Source organism: Ictalurus punctatus, chromosome 1 (assembly GCF_001660625.3).
Source record: "Ictalurus punctatus breed USDA103 chromosome 1, Coco_2.0, whole genome shotgun sequence".
Lineage (NCBI taxonomy): Eukaryota > Metazoa > Chordata > Actinopteri > Siluriformes > Ictaluridae > Ictalurus > Ictalurus punctatus.
Window position 1 is genome coordinate 26,750,679 of NC_030416.2, and position 23,042 is coordinate 26,773,720.

Below are 23,042 nucleotides of genomic sequence, written 5' to 3' on the forward strand. Positions count from 1 at the left end.
GCAGTCTCATCATATTATTGTTGTTTGTTGTTCAGATGCTTCTGGAATGTTGTGGCTTTAAGCCAGTTTTATAACTTGCAATTACAAGTAGTACAAGAAGTCCTGAGACTCCTATTTGTGAGATGATAATACGGCAAGGCAACCACTAAGCGGTGTAGGAGTTGTACATATTTTACACCTACGGTACATTTAATGGCTTGGCAGATGATTTTATTCAACCGAATTAGAAATTGAGACAGGATACGTCGTGTCGAATGTACAGCTGAGCAGTAGATGGCTAAAGAACATTCCAGGGTTTTAAAAATTCCTTAAAACACCACAGCTTCGTTGAACTCTCAAATCTGATTGGTCAGAGGGTGTTGATTAATGTTCTATAACAGCAGCTCTGACGATAGCGCCGACTGTCATTCAAATCACAGGTTTTAAAAGAGTGAACACAAACGACTGAACATTGGCTTTTATCGTTTTTACAACAGCAGCTGATTCAAAGGGACTTGTATGACGGACATTCACCATAATTTAAGACTAAAACATATTTTTGCATTCTGTAAGGAGAAGTCCAGGTAACATCTATGGAAGGATTAATAATGGCCACACACACACACACACACACACACACACACACACACACACTTCAACTTCACCCGGGCATTGATTATCTTGCTATAACAGCATGCATGGTCATGTTTTATTCCTTACATATTTATCTACAACACCTGAAGCATATTTGTGAGTAACACAGATAAGACGTTATGGAACAGAAAACCTGTTGCCTCAAAACTCAGTGAGAAGTCAAGTCTAAATGCCCTGGCAAATTTCTGTTCTTTGACATTTTAATGGGGAAATGGGCTGACATTCTTGTCTTGTTGCCTCTTACATTAATACCTATTAAAATGGCAGTTACTTCTAAGGAAATAGTGAAAGAAAACAATGCGTTTTAAAAGTAGGGTGTTAAAATGGTTTTCCTACCTCCTCCACCGTCCAGTGGGCGACACGGCTAGCCTGCACCCCGGCCACGCCGGGAAGGAGTTTACAGTGCTGCTCCCAGCACAGCGGCAAGTCACGACCTGGCTGTGCAGACATGGCTGACAGGAAGACCGACTGATGCAGGGCCTGCTGGAGACTGTCCACGTTTTTCTCTGTACACACACACACAAACACAAACATAGCATGCATCAGCTGTGCGCCTACATCTGCTGAGCATATGCTGAACAAAACATTGGAGTTGAAAGTGATTTATAGCTTTATTAATGCCAGTCAAATGCATGTTGCTGTGCTCATCAGACTGCATCTTGTGCTGCTTAAATGAAAGACAGAAAACCAACACCAGCGATTTCCTTCAGATGCTAGAAAGGATGCTAAATGAGTCCTGAAAATGAACAGGTTGCAACGGGATGATTGCGGGGATGCAGAATCCTCATGTCATCTAATTTAGTGCATGACTTATGGGCCAATAAAGGGGGAAATAAACCGATACTTATAAGGAATTGGATAAACAGTTTATCTGAATTCTTTCTCTAAGCATCAGCTGTGCTAGAGACATATTGATCAAATGATCAAATATAATTAGATTGTTGATTTTGATGGCTCAGTTTAGACAGGATCCAAGCATGTGGTGACTTGTTGAAGTGACTTGAACCCCACCCAAATACAAGTTATTTTGCCTGTCTAAACGGATGCATGGCTGAGTAATTCAGTGCTTGATAAATATCAGCTAAAGAATTTATGAACAGAAAGCAAGAGAAATTACTCTTCCAAATTTGACAGCAAGGCGTGTTCATTCCTTCAACAAATCTAAAATGCAAACAGTCTGTTTGCAGCAGGATAATAATCACTGCCGTCACCGAAAGATTGCACGTCTCACAAACGAGTTATTATATTCAAATCAACACTACACACATGAAGATACAGAGATGAACAAACGTAAAACTGTATATAACCAAGTCAAATTTGTCACATAAAATTTAATTAGCATGCCGTTATACCCATTTGCCCCCCCCCCCCCAAACCAAGTTTAGGGAAGACCTACTTCCTGTCACGGCACGAGTGTACCGCTTACTAAACTTCAGAGATTTAGCTCTAAAATTACACCTGACAAGTACTTAAATCACTTAAAATGACCAGTTTTGTTTAGACAAAACATTTAAAATCTCAACTGAATTAAAACCTATACAGTACGATCAATCAGTTATGGAAAAGAACATGTTTATTTTTCTATAACAAATATAAAGATTTTAAAGGGAATATATTGGAGGTCATGTATGACTACTGTGGATCTAAATGACTGTTTCTCAGTTGTTAACAGTATTGCATTCTCTATATACAGCTTAGTATGGAAGGGTTTTGTTTTACATTATTTCAACTCCTGCAGGAAAAACCCCCCAAAAACAAACAGGGTTAACCAATGCCAGTAAAGAGAGTACCAATCAGAAACCCCGAACAAAACACCACACAGAACAGTGATACAAATATTCAACAGCAGTCACAAGATTATTTTATATATTCATTAAACACATCCACAGGTAGGTGTAGAAATAAGCAAACAAGAACAAGCTGACAGGAAGTGCCATAAATCGCTGTCGCTCCAAAATCAGCCTTAAGCAGTCTAGTCATGATGTAAAATAAGGCCATGGACAGGAAACTGTCTCGGCTATCTGAATACAGCGGTCTCCCCTGAGAGGCCCACCCAAACTCAGAGGATTCAAATTTTGAGATGGACGTATAAATGTGACCTTCAAAAACACCAGCTTGAAGTAAAGGAAGCTGTGTACCAGTGCACTGTATAGATCACATTTATTTATTTTTGGGTTTCTGATGTTTAGAGAACGTCGCTCAGTGGAGGACACACCATACAGATAATTGACAGGGGATTTTAAAACCATTACCTCAGTCATGAGACCAAGCGTCCTTGATCAGACTTTTAGCAGTATTTCAGTGCTGAATATGTACTGCTGTATGTATGAAGGAAATGTAATTACTAATTACAAATCTCTCTCCATAACATTTATATGACTTGTGTTTCAAAGTGGTTAAAATGTTTATAAATAAATATTAACAGGCAACTACTTGTATATTATTTATTACTGAGACTTGGGAGATTTTGAGAAGTCAGAGGAGATGTACAGAAGTGGTATGAATAAAATTTGCATAACAGGCTGGATTTTTGGCATGAAAAGCCTAAGAAATATTACACAGCGAGCTTTACCCACTAATGCAAATAATACAAATGCATCATAAAACCAAGCTCTTGGTGATGCGCGCGCGCACACACACACACACACACACACACACACACACACACACGACATATGCTACCATTTCAGAGCCAACTTGCCATCACACTTCATCATCTGTGGCTAGAGCGCGCACACACACACACACAGGATCTTCTACTGTCTTATTTATTAAATGAAGTTACTTAATGCTATACCAGCACCTAAATTCAACCCTAATCTTAACCTTGGTAATTAAAAAGAAACCTCATTGATTGCAGATTTTATTTTATTTTTTAAAAACTCTGGTGTTTTGTTTGCCCACTATTTACTCCCCAAATTTGTCACCTGCACATTCCCCCCACCAGCCAGCTGTCTCCTATCATACGACACTCGTAGGAACGTGTGATCTACCCTCTTCTGCAATCTTGAACTCACAGAAACCGGTTATTGGCCAGCGTCACTGTGATTGACATGGGAGAGACAGTATGCCATCCCTCCCACCCAGACAGCATGGCTAGTTTTACTCCCTCGGCTCCCGGCTACAGATGGCTGTGGAAAAGCTGCAGTTTAAAAAAAAGGTTTTCCTCATGTGGACCAGCAAACTGTCCCCCACAATGTCAAAACTGTCAGATATTTCTACCCTTGTGGGGACATTTTTGCGAGAGGTGCTGATAGTCTCTGGGTGATTTTCCCCTCAGCAAGAGAGAAGAGAGATCCCAAGTGGCTCCATTCCAACAGAAATCAGATTGCAAAAGAAAGAGGATGGGGGACGGGGGGGGGGGGGGGGGGGGGGGGGGCTGGAGGAAGACGCGAAGAGAAGTGCGTTCTGCATATGACGATACAAATGAGCGGACTATAACCGTACAAGCAATGTTGATGCGAGAGTGATTAAATGCTTTCACGTGCTTTAATAGAAAGCAGGAGCATCGTGAATAAATAGACCATGATATTAAACAATTACAAAAGTACTACATTTTATATGATTAAACAATTAATCTACAAATATGCATGTAACTTGTATAACAGAATAATATACATTTTATTTTCTGCCTAATCAGGGGTTAATTTAGAGCTCCGTTTAAACTGACCAGTGGTTCCCAATTCAATCCAACACCAATTTATTCTGATCTCATATAGTAAATGTGTTTACCATGGAAAAATGTACAGATCAAGGTCAATAAATTCAACAAGTATTAGCCTCCAAAAGGTCTCTAGACTGAATAAACCAAAGATTACTCTGTTCACTCACACACACACACACACACACACACACACACACACACACTGAACAGAATATTTCATATACACAGACTTTCACTGCGGTCACAACACAATATTTTGTTTGCTTTTTCCAGCAGATACTTGCAAAACACAATGCAATGGCTCCAAGAAGAGATGCAAACATTTCCCCCACCCCTTGAATGTCAAAAGAGTGCCCATTTCCTCACTTCCTGCTGTTAGAAGACAACTAATGGCTCTGCACTCACACCCAAGCAAACACTAAAACCACAGATACTGCAAATGAGGCTTCATGCAAAACTGAGGCATGTCCTCACTCTGCTTACACCAACTATAACGTTAGATCCACAATGGCTCCTATTAAAAAGGTGTAATGGCTGTTGAAATTACCCGTGCCACTGTTATGGAGTTTATTGTGCAGTATTTGAACTGATTTATGAGAGAATTAAACTCATTAGTAACAGCTACTAAAAGTTTATGCAGTATTTATGTTTCGTAACTGCTATTATTTTCCAAAGTGCTAATGAGCAAAAGTGGGCAGCACAGTGGTGCAGCAGGTTGTGTTACCACCTCACAGCTCCAGTGTCCTTCGGTTGATCCTGTCCTCAGACTACTGCCTCTGTGGAGGTTTGCATGGGTTCTCTGGTTTAGTCCCACCTCTGAAAAACATGCTGGTAGGTGGACTGGTTACTCGAAATCGCCTTGGCATGAATTAGTGTGTAAATTTGTGTGTGTGGTGACCTGTGATGAACTAGTGCCCAATCTAGGGTGTGTTCTCACTGAACACAAGTGTTCAAGGTAGGCTCTGGGTCTTTGGATCTATAAACCCTGACCGCGAACAACACGAACGTTGTAAATCATAAAATGGGATTAAATGTGGGATTTTATTTTTATTTATTCCCATGCTTTGATGGATATTCCCTGCACAGTTTTACAATATTGTCATAATGCAATGGCTGTCTGGTTAAGGACTGCACTACAAGAATTCGGAGCCACTCAAAACCAAATATCCTGGCTGGGTTCAAGCAAAGTCCAGTGTTGTTGGGAGTCTGAGCAGGATAGCAGAGTTGTGAAGACCTCAGTCAATACCGCATTCTCCCTCAGCTGAGGTTTCTACACAATACTCACTGCATTTTTTCAATAATACCTGTGCATGTTTTTTAGAGCCCTATAAGGCCACATGTTCCCGAGTTCATGTGGGAGCCCTCGGTCTACAGTGGTGCTCGAAAGTTTGTAGACTTTTCTATATTTCTGCATAAATATGGCCTAAAACATCATTAGGATTCTCACACAAGTCCTAAAAGATGATAAAAGACAACACAATTAAAAAAATTAGACAACTATTATACTTGGTCACTTATTTATTGAGGAAAATGATCCAATTTCACATATCTGTGAGTGGCAAAAGTATGTGAACCTCTAGGATTAGCAGTTAATTTGAAGGTGAAATTAGAGTCAGGTGACTTCAAATCAATAAGATAACAATCAGGTGTGAGTGAGTTCTGTTTTATTTAAAGAAAAGCGATATATCAAAGTCTGATCTTCACAACACATGTTTGTGGAAGTGTATCATGGCACGAACAAAGGAGATTTCTGAGGACTTCAGAAAAAGAATTGTTGATGAACATCAGGCTGGAAAAGGTTACAAAACTATCAATAAAGAGTTTGGACTCCACCAATGTATAGTCAGACAGATTGTGTAGAAATGGAGGTAATTCAAGACCATTGTTATCCTCCTCAGGAGTGGTCGACCAACAAAGATCACTCCAAGAGCAAGACGTGTAATAATCCACGAAGGCACAATGGAACCTAGGGTAGCTTCTAAGCAACTAAAGGCCTCTCTCACATTGGCTAATGTTAATGTTCATGAGTCCACCATCAGTAAAACACTGAACAACAAATAGTGTACATGACAGGGTTGCAAGGAGAAAGCCACTGCTCTCCAAAAAGAACATTGCTGCCTGTCTGCAGTTTGCTAAAGATCACGTGGACAAGCCAGAAGGCTGTTGGAAAAATATTTTGTGGATAGATGAGACCAAAATAGAACTTATTGGTTTAAATGGAGAAGCGTTATGTTTGGAGAAAGGAAAACACTGCATTCCAGCATAAGAACCTTATTCCATCTGGGAAATATGGTGGTGATAGTATCATGGTTTGGGCCTGTTTTGCTGCATATGGGATGGAACAATGAATTCTGAATTATACCTGTCAATTCTACAGGAAAATATCAGGACATCTGTCCATGAACTGAACCTCAGAAGAAAGTGGGTCATGCAGCAAGACAACGACCCTAAGCATGCAAGTCGTTCTACCAAAGAATGGTTAAACAAAAATAAAGTTAATATTTTGGAATGGCCAAGTCAAAGTCCTGACCTTAATCCAATAGAAATGTTGTGGCAGGACCTGAAGCAAGCAGTTCATGTGAGGAAACCCACCAGCATCCCAGAGTTGAAGCTGTTCTGTACTGAGGAACGGGCTAAAATTCCTCCAAGCCGATTTGTAGGACCGATCAACAATTACCAGAAACATTATTGCTGCACAAGGGGGTCACACACCAGATACTGAAAGCAAAGGTTCACATACTTTGCCCCACTCACAGATATGTAATATTGGATCATTTTCCTCAATAAATAAATAACCAAGTATAATATTTTTGTCTCAATTGTTTAATGGGGTTCTCTTTATCTACATAAATCTGATTTTTCTGAATTTTATATATCTGCATAAATCAGATTTATGCAAATATATAAAAATTCTGAAGGGTTCACAAACTTTCAAGCACCACCATATGTCTACATTTCCATTACGTTCTTGGCGGACGTAACAGAGTCCACCGTACACGTCTCAGTACTATTTACTCAAGTCTCTGCTATTCAGGATTTAAAAGCCCCTTTTGACACTACTTTAAAATAGACTGACAGAGAGAGCAAGGATGAGGGAGCGGAAGACAAAGAGGAAAGTAAAGAGAGTGATACAGCGAGAATACAGGAAGAAAGGGAGATAGTTTGCTGCCATATTCCCAGTGCATGTTATGTATTGCATTGATTTTGACCTAAAAAGAACTGAACTGAAAGAACACATTCTCTGATGCATGTTACTTCACTTAGCAAAAAGAGAGAGAAGATGATGGGGCGTTTGCTCACTCCACTCACCACACCACTGCTCTTTTCAGCATGGAGAACCATATAAAAGACAAATACATTACATAACACCATTAACTCTGGATGATGGGTTAAACTTTTTTTTTTTTTCCTTTCTACGTTTTTCTCTGGCCTGGAGATTACCTCCACACCCAGCCCAAACAGAGCTGCTCTGCTCCCAAGTTTCTATAAAAAGACCAAGCGGATACATTTTTAAATGAAGACAGTTTAAATGTAGCTTAAAGATATTCAATGCTACTAAACATAACTTCTGCCATAGAAGTGTGTATAAATGTGAAACGAAGTGACAAAGACAAATAACTCAAGCATGTGTATAATCCTGAATGATTAATTTGTATGGAAAAAGCCATTACAAATAACAATGACTAGTCATAAGCCGATTTATCTCTGATAAACTTGCACCAGCTAGGAAAACATTTGTGTTGCACAAATCAATTCAAAGCAAACAATTTATATTCAGTACATACAGAAACCTTAAGACGAGGTTTAAAATGAGCTTAATGCCCGTCAATAAATCCATGCTCCACAGTTTCTTTACTTTTCTACACCAATTAAATCCGAATAAAAAAAGCCCCCCCCTTCACCCTTTAGCAAAGAGTTCTTTTTCTGTAAGCAAGTTCTTGAGGTTCGGTTCTGCAAATCTGCAGTGACTAGCCAAAGACGGCAGTGAGGTGATCAGGTCAGCTAAGGGGTTGTACCCAGTATCACACCACCTCCAGCAGTTTTAGCTGCACCTCTTCATTAGTGCGAATGGAAGAAGCACTAACAAGGCTGCTGACAGGAGACTCAAAGCGAGAGTGGCACATGGTTGGCTGTGAGACAGGCTGGGTTAGTGACACGAACGTCCCTCAGCAATAAGCTAACAGCCAGAAAAAGCGTGACTCATCAAGAAGCGCTCTCCAGAGGGAGACCGTGCATGTGTGAGGGTGTGTGTGTGTGTGTGTGTATGTCTGCAGTGGGTCCAGGCTCTGACTGTGTGTCAGTACACAGGCAATGTGTGTTTGCATGCTAGTGGATCTGTCTGTCAGAGGATTAGAGACTCCTACAGAGAGTGTTCTCACTGAGACGTGATGTGTGGGAAAGCATGTTTAAAAAGTATATACAGACCATTTCAGTTCAAGGATCTATAATTAACACAGGGGCTGCATACATGACTGGCCAGGTGACCCCTGAATATTATAAATGCACACATTTAAGGTTTGAGGACTCTCCAGTAGTGATCATCAGACCAGAGATCAGTCCTTGTGCATATATTCCTATAAACACGCTGAAGGACTGAGGCGGATCTCAAATAACGTCACTCCATAAAAGTACTAAATAGAGAATAACATTATGGCATTTTCACTGTGTAATTACAGCACAGTCTTTTTTTAAATTCATTTACGCTCTGCTACAGCAGAGTCATGCTGTTAAAGAAAATCAATCAATAACTTCTGACCCATTAACAGCACTGTAGTATAATCGAAAATAAAATAGAACCATGCATCAACAGATTTATCATATATAGCTGACGGGTTAAGGGTCATGATGTTCAGGTGCTGCTTTTGGCATGGACTATCCTGTTCATATTGAAACCATCAGATTTAGGGCAGGTCAGACCTGTTCATTTCATATCTAGCTGTTTGTCCCTGACCAGAAGTACAACATTACAACAGTGTATGCAAAAGAAGCATACATTGTCATGCTTATCCTGTCACAGAAACCATTGCCATGGTAATAGTCACAAAGATCATCATCACTTAAGCACCTGTTTATAATTTGTTGTGTCACATGCTCAGTGTAGGTCCATCTGGCAAACAGAACAGAATCAGACAATACGTCAAGTCAGATTAAAGTCAACCTATTACTGCACAAGAGAGGGCCGTGACTAATAAGCCCTATCGTATAGAGCACCCAAAACATACCCGATTTGTTGTGTGTTACGCTACAATGTTTGCAACTGTCCTTTTGTCACTGGATAGAAGAGACTTACTAGAGCCAAGAGAAGACAGTAAGGAGGTTTGAACGTTTAGGTAGAGCCTGCAGCATATATAAACAGTTAGAACCTAACGTCAATGGTGTTGATGGGGATTCCTCCAGCACCATGAAGTCTAGTCCTTCTTTTTACTAACTGTATGCTTGAAATACCATTAAAATACGCTTCCAAAACAGGAAGGTAGCTATTAACTTAAAACCATTTCAGATATTTGCCCTTGATCCGACCTTGAAGCCGTTTGGATTCATTCCAAAGTCTAATTAATTCAGCTGCTGGTTATAATAATTCCACATAAATCCTCCAAATATTCAACTACTTATCCTTGAGATCATGCCATTGATCATCATGGATGACGCGTGGCTGGGTGGATGGATGAATGGACAACCAGAAAATATGAAGTGTATGGTCATGACAGTTCTTCCCTTCTCCTTCAACACCTCTGAACAAAAAGGGTCACACTTTGGACTGAAGACCAAATTGCTGCTATTCAAAAAAAAATCCTAAGCAATAATAATAATAATAATAATAATAATAATAATAATGTCTATTGATTAAAATTAATTATTCAAGCGAAACAAATTTGAGGCTAGAAACTGCACTGGATGACTAATGGAACAACAGAAACAATTCCCTTGCCTACTTGATGCACACAGCACAGGTGTTTATCCAGATTTCTCTCTCTCTCTCCCTCTCTCTCACACACACACACACACACACACACACACACACACACACACACACTCTCTATGCACCCCTCCCCCTCTTAGGATCTTACCAGAAGGCCAGCCAGAATTGCAGCTTGCTCTTCTGCAGTGAGCCTTGGAGGCTTCCCAAGTGAGTGAACAATGAAAATACTGTCTAAGCAGTAACCCTAATCCTCAAGGGCATTTAATAAACTGGCCCCCAAAACCTCAACACTGATGGGTCACATTTAAGTGCAATCCAATACTACAGTGTGTAAACAGTAGGCAGTCAATATATTTAAAGACTATATAAAGCACATTTACTCCAAAGGGACAAAACTGGACTCATCTAAAAAGAATATTGTAGACAAACCATGCTGTTATATGAAAATAATGTACATTGTGGGGGTGTGTGATGCAGCATGACACGCAAGCGGAGTACCGCTAGCCCCTGAAAGAGCATTATTTTCATACAACAGCAAGGCCTGAAATGTGTTATTCTGCTTTTACCACAGTGATTTGCAAAGATTACAATGTTTACTGGTCATGCATTTTAAGGGTTTATTGTTAGATTCAATGCTGTGGAACATCCAAGAGACAAGTTAGTTCCTGTTCTCACACGCCTCTCTCTCTCTCTCTCCCTCATAAATGCAGCTTTCATGTTACAGATAAAGACAGCATAAACTCCTCTGGCCTGAAAACTCTCCTGTGCTGATAAACTTCACAAAAATACTGTGACTGTTACAAAGTGCTTACAACCAGAGACTCCTTTATACATATGGGTGTGAAGGTCAGGTGTCCACATACTATACACATGACCATATGACCTACAGAGTAAGAAAAATTTATTTACTTATATTGTGTCTCTTAAAACTGCCACCTACCACTCATCCCTCCCCCGCCTTTTTTTTTTTTTACCTTATGCTCTGTGAGCCCCCTTTCCCTCTGCATTTTCCCCCTCCCATTCTCCCCCCCCACTCTTTTTTACCCTATGCTCTCTGCGAGCCCCCTTTCCCTCCACTTTTTCCCCCCTCCCTCCCTCCCTCTCCCATTCTCTCCCCCCCTCTCTGACCACAAGCCGTTTATAATTTGAACAAGGTGTGGTAATCGCTCAGAATGTAATAATTATTAAAATGCATTTTAATGCAATTTAATATAAATGGGTGGCATTCAACAGACCTGGGCGCAGTACCAAAAGTTTCATCTGTGTGTGGAAAACTAGAGTGTGATAAATTAGACATGCAGTTTGGACAATGATAAACTGTTAGCTATGAGCTTCTCTTGCTTCACTTGTTAGCAATGTGTAGCTCGGTCAAAAAACACAAACCAAAAGCAACAAAATAAAAGTTCAGTTCGGGCTGATTGAGTACATGGGGATAAGTTTAAGTTTCTTATTACACTATTCCTTTAAGCAAGCATTTGTCAATTTGTTTACCTAAATAAAACAAACTGCAGTTTAAAATGTATATGTACACTTCAGTTTTATTGAAAGAGGTGTAAAAAAACAAAAACAAAAAAAAAACACACACACACACACACACACACACACACACACACACACCACAACAACTTATATATATATATATATATATATATATATATATATATATATATAAATATAAATAAAATATCCAAAATTATTGCAGGAGCTTGTGGCAGGTTACATGCTCCAGTAGACTGTAGCAGCTTAACCCCATCAGCAGGCCACTTTTCCAGTCTGCCGGATTCATCACTCAAACCATTAACCTATTATGATGCAGTACACTACTGAAGCAGCATATAACTGAAAGTGGTCAATACTAAAGGTCAGCTGAGTTTCTGAGGTCATACCACATTATATAATCTTTCTCTCATATGCAAGTATATATCTACTTCCATTTCATCAACTTGAGAATTTCACTGCTATTATTTTTTACATATGAAAACACTTTAATACGAGTAGAAAGGACGTGAAAAGGTTACATAATATAAGGTTTCTTATTATACAATACGAAATGGTCTGAGCTTAGTGTGGGTGAAGGAGAGCAATACTGAGAGAGAGAGAGAGAGAGAGAGAGAGAGAGAGAGAGAGAGAGAGTTAAAGCCAATCAACATAAATAAAAAAAAAAGTTATTAAAGCAATTTCAAAAACTCCCAATTCAAAACGTTTCACTGATATGTACTTGATTACGTTATGGTAATTATAAAGACTACTTTAAAGGGGTTTCATCAACAATGATTTGCTAAACACGCACTGACACTTTTGAAATATATTACAAAGTTTTGAAGTTCATGCCCTATTAAGTTTTCTAAAGAGAATTGAGTGTAGGGTTTGTTGACCAAGTAATGAAACAAATCAAGTAATGATGAAAAAAATCCTTATCCGTTTCAAAAGATTCTTGGTTCATAGCAGACATTTTACATGGACTCCAACTTGACAGCATGAGGTTACAATCATCTTAATAAATAAATAAATAAATAAATAAATAATTTTTAAAAAAAAAAGGCAACACCATCCTTGCTTCATACATCAAACCCCCGACAGCCTTCATCATAGAGTTTGTGTTTGGTGAAGCAGTGCAGGGTCAGCTTACTCAATATGTATGTGAGGCATAGAGAGCTAAATCAATGAGAAATGTCAAGGATTTCAAGGTTTCAGTCTCCCAGCTGAGGCTACAGTTCAAGTCTACTGGATTTACTATTAGACTATGACGAAAAGGAGATGACAAGGAGGGAACATTTCATGTCGCAGTCCTCAACGCAATATATAAAATGGACTCGGGTAGAACAAGAAAAATCATGAGAAAACTATTGGTCTAAATGAGCGATCGTTTTCATGTGAAATCCTCGTCCCTAGTTATTGGCTGTACATTTAATTATTTAACCATTTTAGAATTTACTCAAAGATCACTTTCTCTCAATTAACATCCCAGTATTACAAATACTTTTTCTAGTATTACAAACAAATTATCTAAAACCAACACAAGCGAGCAATGACAAACAGGATGCTCCTATCAGCACAGATTTCCAATTTTTCATCTATTCCAACGGAACACAAATCTCATTGAGAAAAGAACAGACAAATAGAAATCTCTGATACAAACAGGAATTCCTATTCAAAAACAACTCACTACCTGGTTAAGATCTGCCCAAAATGACATGGAGCAAAAGTAACCAAGCAGTGCTTCTGAAAAATCCTGACAATCCATCAACTAATTCCCTCCAGGATGCTTGGCTCCAGTCATAAAAGATTCATTGTTATTATTCGCAAGTATTAATTTGAGTACTGCTCAGTCACAACTCAGAGCTGCATGTATGCATAACTTTTCTACGCAATTATAACAACTGCTGCTGATATATGCAGTTGGCTAGTTGTTGCTATACTGTATGTACATATGTAAACACACATGTACCAACTTCTGTCTTGGATCTTGATAATACACAGTTCATAAAATACAGGTAATTACTCATGTGGAAAGGTATGAAGGTAATTAAATATGCAAAGTTCTGCTGGTTTTCCAGTAAATTGTGTGTGTGTAATATGGTGATTTGAACCAAAAATGGGTCAGGCTTAAACTAACCTGTAATCTGCAAAAGCATAAACATTATATTAGTTCCTCTGCCACTACATTCCAGGTAATGTCAAATTACATTCTAGGCATTTCCATTAGTTTCCATGTTACAACAAATACTGTACATTTTATAGATTGGTGCTAATTCAGCTCCCCTTTTCTATTTTAATTAATTAATTAATTAATTTACTATGCTACTACAACGTACATTACTTACAAAGAAGTTACATTTAAAAATAAACGGAGCTGTCCTGTGAAGTCAATATATAAACGCTGTCAAATTACAGACTGGCGTAACGCCTAACCTTTTGTTTGGTTTACATAAGCCTTACAGCTAAACGTTAGGTAAATTGACATTTTCTGGGCAGCTACAGTGCAAATACACTGATAATGTAGGTAATAACACTGTTATCCAGAAAGAGGTACATAGAAATGTAATTACCATCAAATGTCCTGTTAAATACATCTAAAGATGCTTATAAAATGCTTATACATTACCAAATACAACAAATATTTGGAATGAACTCTAAACAGATACAAATAGAAGGCATACTAGTGATTTTTAAGGAAGATTGCTAGAAAGCTTCACAACAGAAGTGTGCATAGAGAATGCGCTCCCACAAGAAGCAACCCAAAAAATAAATAAATTAAAAAAAAAATAAAAAATAACCAATTAATAATAATAATAATAATAATAATAATAATAATAATAATAATGACTTTCATACAGGCGTAAGCAAGTGCTCAGATATGAAGACGATGTTCCTTAACATGCACACAATGCCTTTATAGCTTTAATTAATTAATCTTTAGTAAGCACCTGGTCAGGGTCCAAGTGGATTAAATGAGGATACTAGTTTGTTTATATATTGGGAAAATACAGCCATATATTTTCAATATTTTTCATATAAAATATTAATTGCTCAATCAGGATGAAATAAAAACAGTCCTGCACACCACCACTGAGACCACCTATGAACCCAAGTGATGTAGCGGAGACAGAGGAAGTGTAAGAGCTAGAAAGCAAAGACCACACTGACAGTCCTGGCATTTCCATCTTTCTACTAAAGACACTGCTTAAATATGAATACAGATATTTACAGAACTAAACTGATAAAAAAAAAAAAAAAGATACAGAGATCAGCACCTCAGTAGTGCTCACACTGTAGTAGCAGCATGAAGTGTGTGTTTCACTATATGGGTATTAAGGACAATATAAAAAGGTTAACTGTAAAGTATAGAGATCAATTTAATCCAGAATAAACACTGGGAGAATAGGAAACCATGAATACATGAAGAATCACTTCCCTGATTTCTGTCTACAGTAAAAACACCATGAATGTCTTTACAATATGCGTTCAATCCATCAATAATATTGGCGGAGAAAAACAAGCTGAACTCACATGCAACGTGCAGAGCAGAAAAAGCACTGACAGTGTTAGAGCTATTCAACAAACATGTCTGACAGAGAGGGGAAGAACACGGATTAAGATAAATTTAATCCCGACACCTTTAAATTCAAACTAACCACCGAGTCGAAAACAGGGGGCTGACTGAACTCATACACGTGAAGTCGAGAGACTAGCATGGCTTCATTGTGGATGCCCTGTGGGTGGCTGTGGTGCTCAGTGAGCTGTGCTGACCCCTGGGTGGAAAGGCTGATCTCAGCATGGCTACACCCTCCGTCCACTACCAGTTGGCATGGAAGCTGCTGCTATAGCAACAGACGGGACCCTGAAGTTCAGTGCCTCTGCCCCCTGGAGGACAGAAGACTAAACTGGGCACAGTTCACGTGAAATGGATGGGAAAATGGCAAGTTTCTGAACTACGTGAATCACACACATAATGGGTACATAACAGGAGAAGAGAGAAATCTCTTGGGTTGTCCAAGTGGTTTTATGGTTGAGGGTAGGACTGCAGTGTTCTGCCCTATTCCACAGTTTCCCCAAACACCACGCGTGTATAAGATATATTCAGAGAACACTAGAGAAAGAAACACAAAATGGGAGAACATGAACAAGTGAGTCAGCCAGGGAAGGGGTGGCGGGGGGTGTATAAGTGAAAATGAATGAAAAGAGGAGGACAAGGACACAGAAGGGACACACACACACACACACACACACACACACACAATATGACCAAAAGTATGTGGACACCTAAGAACTGAAAATCCCATACCAAAACCATGGACATTAATATTGAGTTATTCCACCTTTGATGCTATTAAAAGTCTCCACTCTTCTGGAAAGTCTTTCCACAACATTTTGGACCATGGCTATTTGGTTTTGTACCCATTGAGCCACAACAGCTCAAGAGGGCAGACAGTGATGTTGGGTGAGGATGCCTGCTGCACAGCAGTCATTCCAATGAATCCTAAAGATGTTCAGTGGGGTTGAGGTCAGGGCTCTGTGAAGGTCACTCAAGTTCTTCCAGAACAACCTTGGCAAGCCATTTCTTTCCGAACCTCATTTTGTGCACAGGGACATTGTCATGCTGGAACACATTTGGGCCCCTAAGATCCAGTGAAAGGAATTTTTAAATGCTACAGCATGCAAAGATATTTTAGACAGTTGTGCACTTCCAACTTTGTGGAAACAGTTTTATAGTCAGATGTCCACATACTCTTAACCATATAGTGTACTTCAAAACAGGAAGCAAGCCATTTGACCTTGCCATGATCTTGACCCTGTTTGGATAAATTCCAAAATCTAAATCAGTTCCTCTGCTGGCTACAAAGATGGTTCACTATAAACATTTAACCGCTAGTTCTTGAGAGGTCAAGTTACAGACAGATGCACAAATGGACAGAAGCACAGACAACCTGAAAACGAAAGTACAAGGAGGCAAGTAAAAACATAACATTTTACAGCTTTAAAGATTCACCAAAAAATAAATCAATAAAATCTGCTGCTTCCAGGCATGCTGAAATTGCTATATACACACACGTATAAAAGAAAAAAAATACCTGTAATATCTCCGAAGTGACATACACTATATACACATTTTATATATATATATATATATATATATATATATATATATATATATATATATATATATATATATATATATATATATATATATATATATATATATATATATATATATATATATATATAAAAAAACAGCGCTAAATTTCAGTACGTAATCATATTGCAAGGCCTAATACAGGACTGCACCTTTTTGGCTTTTATTTGACATTTATTTCAATCCTGGACATCACAAAAATAAGTCACAACACAACACACAGAGACTATAACATCCTGATACTTTATTTTTATCCAATCTTTTTTGAAAACAGCACATTTAAAACAGGCTTTCTTCCTGTTGTCATTTCATTGCGCTAAAATCAAGAAGAGGAGAAATGATATTGGAGCAGTTGAAAAATGAAGCTGTAGGATTATCGTTTTGAGGACAAAGTTATCTATAAAGAGGAATTAAAAAAACAATAGAAAGAAAGAAAGAAAGAAAGAAAGAAACAGAATGTAGTCATTTAGAAGCATAAATGAACCATATGACTGATTGAGACCGTCTCCAGGCACACCCATGCTGAGTTGAGAGAACAAGTTAGTGGTGTGGGAATAATCCTTGTACATAGATTAATAGCTAACAACTATAATCCAATGACTAGTACAAGGCTGTACTCCTGGTTTCATCCAATCAGCATCTTTATTCAGGTCAATCCTCCAGTGAGACAGAAAGACACGAAGGGGGGTAGGTAGAGAGAGAGAGAGAGAGAGAGAGAGAGAGAGAGAGAGAGAGAGAGAAAGAAAAAGAGAAAGAAAAAAAAAAAAAAAAAAAAAAAAAAAGCGCTGTAACGGTCAAGGATGATTTTGGCTTAGATAGTAGTTGATGCTGGTTTGCATAGTCTCCCTCCCTCTTTCTGTCTCTCTCCTCCTTTGTATCAATCTTGATCAATTGTCTATTTTTGTCTGTCCTTCTGGATGCTGACTGAGCCACTGATATGCTCACAGAAAGTCTCCTGCATCACACAGAGGAGAGAGCAGCAGGAAACTAAGATCCGTGAAGGAATTACGGCGGATATAATGTTAAACAGAGTGTAATGCAAGACTACAGACTGTAATCTTAAATGTAAAAATAATTATGCCAACTGATCCTGATAGTTGTATTGTATTATGGTATTGGTGGAAAAATACTGCACCCATTACACACACAATATAAAAGAGAAGTACTAAAGACAAGCGCTTTTGTTTTAGAGCTGCTGTTTTCCCGCTTGCCGGTAGCTCACTGCATTCTAATAAAACAGCATTATCTCCCAAACCACATAAAAGTGCCTCTAATCATCAATCATCATCAAAATCTAATTTGGTGGCTGTATATACAGTAGAGAGAGGAAATATTCCAAAGGATGGCACCATCAACTTTTAAAATCGCCAATAAAAGGCAATGAAACACTTTCATCTAAACAATAATGTTCCTCTAAAAATCCACGGTTTGGGAAGGCAGTGTGACTGATCTTAAAGGTTTAGCAACCGAAAGCTTCCATGACTCACTGGGTCTCAAAATATCTCCGCATACTCAGCAAGAAGCTCCATGTCCACAGCCTGCCAACATGAGCTCTAAGCAAAAGGAGAAAAGTAAACTGAAAGCCTCGGGGACAGGAAAAGAAAAAAAAAAAAAAAAAAAATGAAAAGCATCCAATTTATCTACTCTTCTCAAGCAGCTGAGTCATTCTAAAAGCTTCCTGCATTTCAAGTCAATTGAATTTCATGTGGAAAAAATAAAAATTCAAGTTTTCAAAAACAATAACATTTTTGCTGTTTATCCAAGAGTGCACGTATGCGGCGTTCACTCCGTTAGAACGGAACCCTTCGGTGCAGTTTGTTTGGGCAGGTGAGAACACAGCAGTTGAGTGTGGACTAAAAACAACTAGTGTTGGTCGATAGCATTTACCTCACTTGGCTGAAGCTTTTATCCAAAGCGACTCACAATTGATGGAGGATATGAATGAGAAGTTGCGGGCTAAGGGTCTCTCAAGTAATCAACTGCCTTAACCACTGAGCCAGCACTACCATAGAGAGTACACTGAGAAAGTGATTACAATGCTGAACTGATCCAACAACATGAACCAAACATGTCATGTGTTTTCGGTTGTACGTGACATTTTTCTGTGGATATGAGCTGCTCAACTGAGTTGTGAGGCACAAACTGGGCTAAAGGACAGAGTTGAAGTGCTGCAGAAATGCCACATGTTCTTGAGCCAAAAAAAGTAAAAAATAAATAAATAAATAAATAAATGGTGGATGCAGATAAACTATTAATTTCTATAAACTAGTACTTTAGTTTATTTACTTTTTTCTGTCACTGCATTTCTGACAGGAGTGTTTCAGCCCAATGCACCCCTCAGATAACTTCTCACTTTTTGACTGGTTTAATTACATGCAGTGAATGCAGGGCTGTTTTTCTGAGGACCTGGACATTTTGTTAGGATACATGGCATCATGGACTATCAAATATCAACAGATATTAAATGAAAACCTGACTGCCTCTGCCAGAAAGCTTAAAATGGGCCGTGGTTGGATCTTCCAGTAGGACAATGATCCAAAACAAACATCAAAATCAACACAAAAATGGTTTTCTGACCACAAAATCAAGGTCCTGTCATGGCCCAGTCCCTTGATTTGAAACCCATAGAAAACCTGTGGGAAAAAATGAAGAGGAGAGTCCACCGGTGTGGACCTCAAAATTTGAAGGATCTGGAGAGATTCTGTATGGAGGAATGGTCTCAGATCCCTTACCATGTATTCTCCAACCTCATCAGGCATTATAGGAGAAGACTCAGAGCTGATATCGTGGCAAAGGGAGGTAGCACAAAGTATTGACTAAAAGGGTGCCAATAATTGTTGCACACATTTCACAACTTTTTTTTTTTTTTTTTTTTTATAAACCCATGATGTGTTTGCAATTGTTTGATATCCATTAGAGCAGGAGTATTTTTGTGAATTTTAACAAAAGATTAAAAAAAAAAAAAAAAAAAAAGGTTAAACAATAAAGACAAAATTTTCACAGCCTTCTTGCTCATATTTACCAAGGGAAAAAAAGTTTTCTGCAAATTTGCAGAATTTCCACCCACCCAAAAAAAACAAAAAAACAAAAGAAAAACAAAACAAAACAAAAAAACACCCCTCTGCAAAATCCTGTACAGACTTAAAATATTCACAATAAAATCATACTTATTCAGCAGGACTTTTCTTTAACACCACACTGGTTCATTTGAAATCTTGCAAGTTAATATACAAGTAAGTATAAAACCGCAGTGTATTCTAAATTGTGCTGTGCTGGTTCTTTAAGAAATTAGAGTTGTTGATTAGACCACAACATTTGCAAGTCTAAGGCGTATAGCATCATGTCCTGCTGAATGTGAATCACTGCAGCATTTTAATTAAACCAGGATCCTGATTGAATAAGGCCTCTGAGCTGCTTATGAGATAATACATTTTTCCCTTCGGAAGTAAAAATACAGAACTTTTCCCCGTTGTTTCTAATGGACCTTTATTACTGTGCCCACATCTGATCCCAAGTCAAAGAAGAGATTGCTGTTTTCTGCACTGCTTCAATTGTCTACATACAGTGACGCCTAGACTGAACAAAGCAAACATTAAAAATAAAATCTCGCCACTGCCTGGCCTTACGGAGGAGGGAGAATGTGAGGAGAGTGTTGTGTGTGCGTGCATGCATGCATGCGTGTGTGTGTGTGTGGTCATGCAGGCTGGACGATGGTAATATATTCTGTCATTATGTCCAAGGATCTTTCACCTTGTCTTATCATCCCATACAGGGACCGACACACACAGACACACACACAGACAGCTAAGAGAAGAGAAAGCTCAGTACAGGGGAATATCTCACAGACCCACATACTCTCAGGAGACACAATGAGAATATGCTATTTCTGTGGCATTATGGGTTCGCACACACGTATACCCAGGCTTAAAGCTACACATGCACATACGCACGTACATGCACACGCATACGCGACAAACCCTTTATTTTCCTATGAAATATTCACACCTGATATCGCCGTCTCCATTTATACAATCAAAGCATTCCATCTCTCGATACAGCTGGTGGTCATCATAAATGCAGTGAAGGGACTGTAAATGAAATTCTGCCTGTGTAATTTCTTCTGATCTACTTCTGCTGATAATATCCTCAACCCCCCCCCCCAATTACATTCAAGAGTCTCAGCTACAAAGAAAAAAAAAACAAAAACATCAGAAAATACATCAAAACTAGGACTATGGGCAGGAAACTCAGCTGCTCATGACAGAAAACGATGCAGAATGTGACGCAGTGTTTGAAATAAACGGTCAGAGAATCACATAATACAAATGAGAAACATGGTGCAGTTTGTAAACGTTTGGTTCTGTCAAATTATTGCGGCGGTATGCAGTCATGAATACTTCCATACTAGGGCTGCATCAATACCATTTTTAACGGACATGGGACATGTCATTTAGATCTGCTCATGTTTCCCCCGGTTTACAAAGTGGTCATGAAAAGAGCACTTTTGGATTTAGGCTACTAGAATCATTCTTCAAGGTCGCGGAGTTGATTTTTAAATAAAGTGCATTAGCTAGCTACATTAGATATGGTTAAAACTCATACACTGGGTAAGAGCTGTTAGTTTCACTCACCCTGCATTATCTAGACATTTTTCTTCTTACCCAGCAACTATTTGCTGCAGAGGTAACACTGTGCCATCAATTAGCCCCTTGTGCTGAATTTGATCTTTTAGATGTTTTATCAGGTTACTTATATTTTACTAAAGATGCTGTAATTCCTCCTCTTGATTTGCAGAGAGGACAGACTGCTTTGCTTTGTCGATCATCATTACTCATGTAATACGTCCAGTCCACTGTCATTTTCTGTCGACTGTTCATTAGCATGACAACGTACACTAGGATTACGTCACGTGACTTAACATCACCTGGCACCAGATGTTGGTTTCTGAGCATTTAAAAAAAAAAAAAAAAAAAAAAAAAAAAAAAAAAAAAATTTGTTGATGAAAAACAAAATCAAAGTTGTTTTGTCACTTACAAAAAAGGTAAAAACTTGTGAATTATCGGTTGTGAAACAAAATGGAAACTATACAAATGAAGAGAGGATAGAGGATGCTCGCACTTGCGCCCTCTCGCATCTTCAAATACATAACAGCTCCATTACAAGTCAGATTTCGACCTACACCCCAGTGCAGCACTACACTAAAACTTGAGGTTTGATGGTCTAAAATGTTCACCCTGAAGTCAGCAATCGTGAGTGTGAGGAGGTAAGAAAGATGAACAAAAAAAAAAAAAAAGAAAAGAAAAAAACCCAAGGCTGCTGGATCACATCAAGGACAGATGACCTTGGTCAACACCATTACACCAGGTCAATACTTCTGAAATGATATTAGACACTGATCTAATTTTGCAAAACCAAACACCGCAAACTAAAATTTTTAGCAGTCAAAGAATGAAAAGCAAAGACTGCAAATGGCACCAAAGTGATAAGAAGCTGCATTTCTGTACACCAAGGAGGTGAGGAAAAAAAACAAACACAAACAAAAAAAAGAGGAAGAAAGAAAAGGAAGTGTGTGTGAATGTGTGTGTATATATAAATACTTAGAAAAGCTTGAACGATACACTATACTTCAGCATGGATTAGATATCAGGAGATACAGACTGCTATATTCAGGTGAGAGGGATATAAAAATAGCACATGTACAAAGCGTTCTATAGCAACAAAATCTCAAAATTCAGACTTAGGCACATTTTAAACGCTAGTGTCAAACACCAGAGATCATTTCCTACCTGCAATCATGCTATTTAGCTCAATCTCCTCCTCCTCATCTTTGATACGCAGATATTTTGTTGACTGAGCAATCCTGAGAGAGAGAGAGAGAGAGAGAGAGAGAGAGAGAGAGAGAGAGAGAGAGAGAGAGAGAACACAAGTGATTATATAGCAAAAGAGAGTCACATTTTTACAGGCCAGAGAACATGTGAGCATATCTGACTACCACAGTGGCAGCAGGATGAAGTGGTCTAACCCTGTTAGACAAGTTTTTCACAAGTGGGGTGCTCACCTCAATCACATACACCTCTGATAATGTGGATCAAGTCTACATTTCATAGTTCACTCTCAGAAAAAGGGCACTACACTGTACCTTTCCTGGTTTTGTATCTTTAATATGAATCTTTCACATGAAACTGTGAAAT

General features: G+C 38.6%; 1 protein-coding gene across 3 annotated transcripts in view; it reads right to left on the reverse strand.

The window, feature by feature from the left end:
- LOC108271260 (L3MBTL histone methyl-lysine binding protein 4) overlaps nt 1-23,042 on the reverse strand; it is a 72,691-nt gene that overhangs the window by 6,225 nt on the left and 43,424 nt on the right. For 2 of the 3 annotated variants that reach the window (XM_017478711.3, XM_017478721.3), the window contains 2 exons: nt 22,638-22,711; nt 970-1,139 (listed from right to left, as the gene is read on the reverse strand). In XM_017478711.3, the coding sequence (XP_017334200.1) occupies nt 970-1,139; nt 22,638-22,711 (244 nt within the window). Of the gene's footprint in view, nt 1-969; nt 1,140-17,648; nt 17,807-22,637; nt 22,712-23,042 lie in introns of those variants that run through there. The other variant, XM_053683455.1, reaches the window with a different exon arrangement.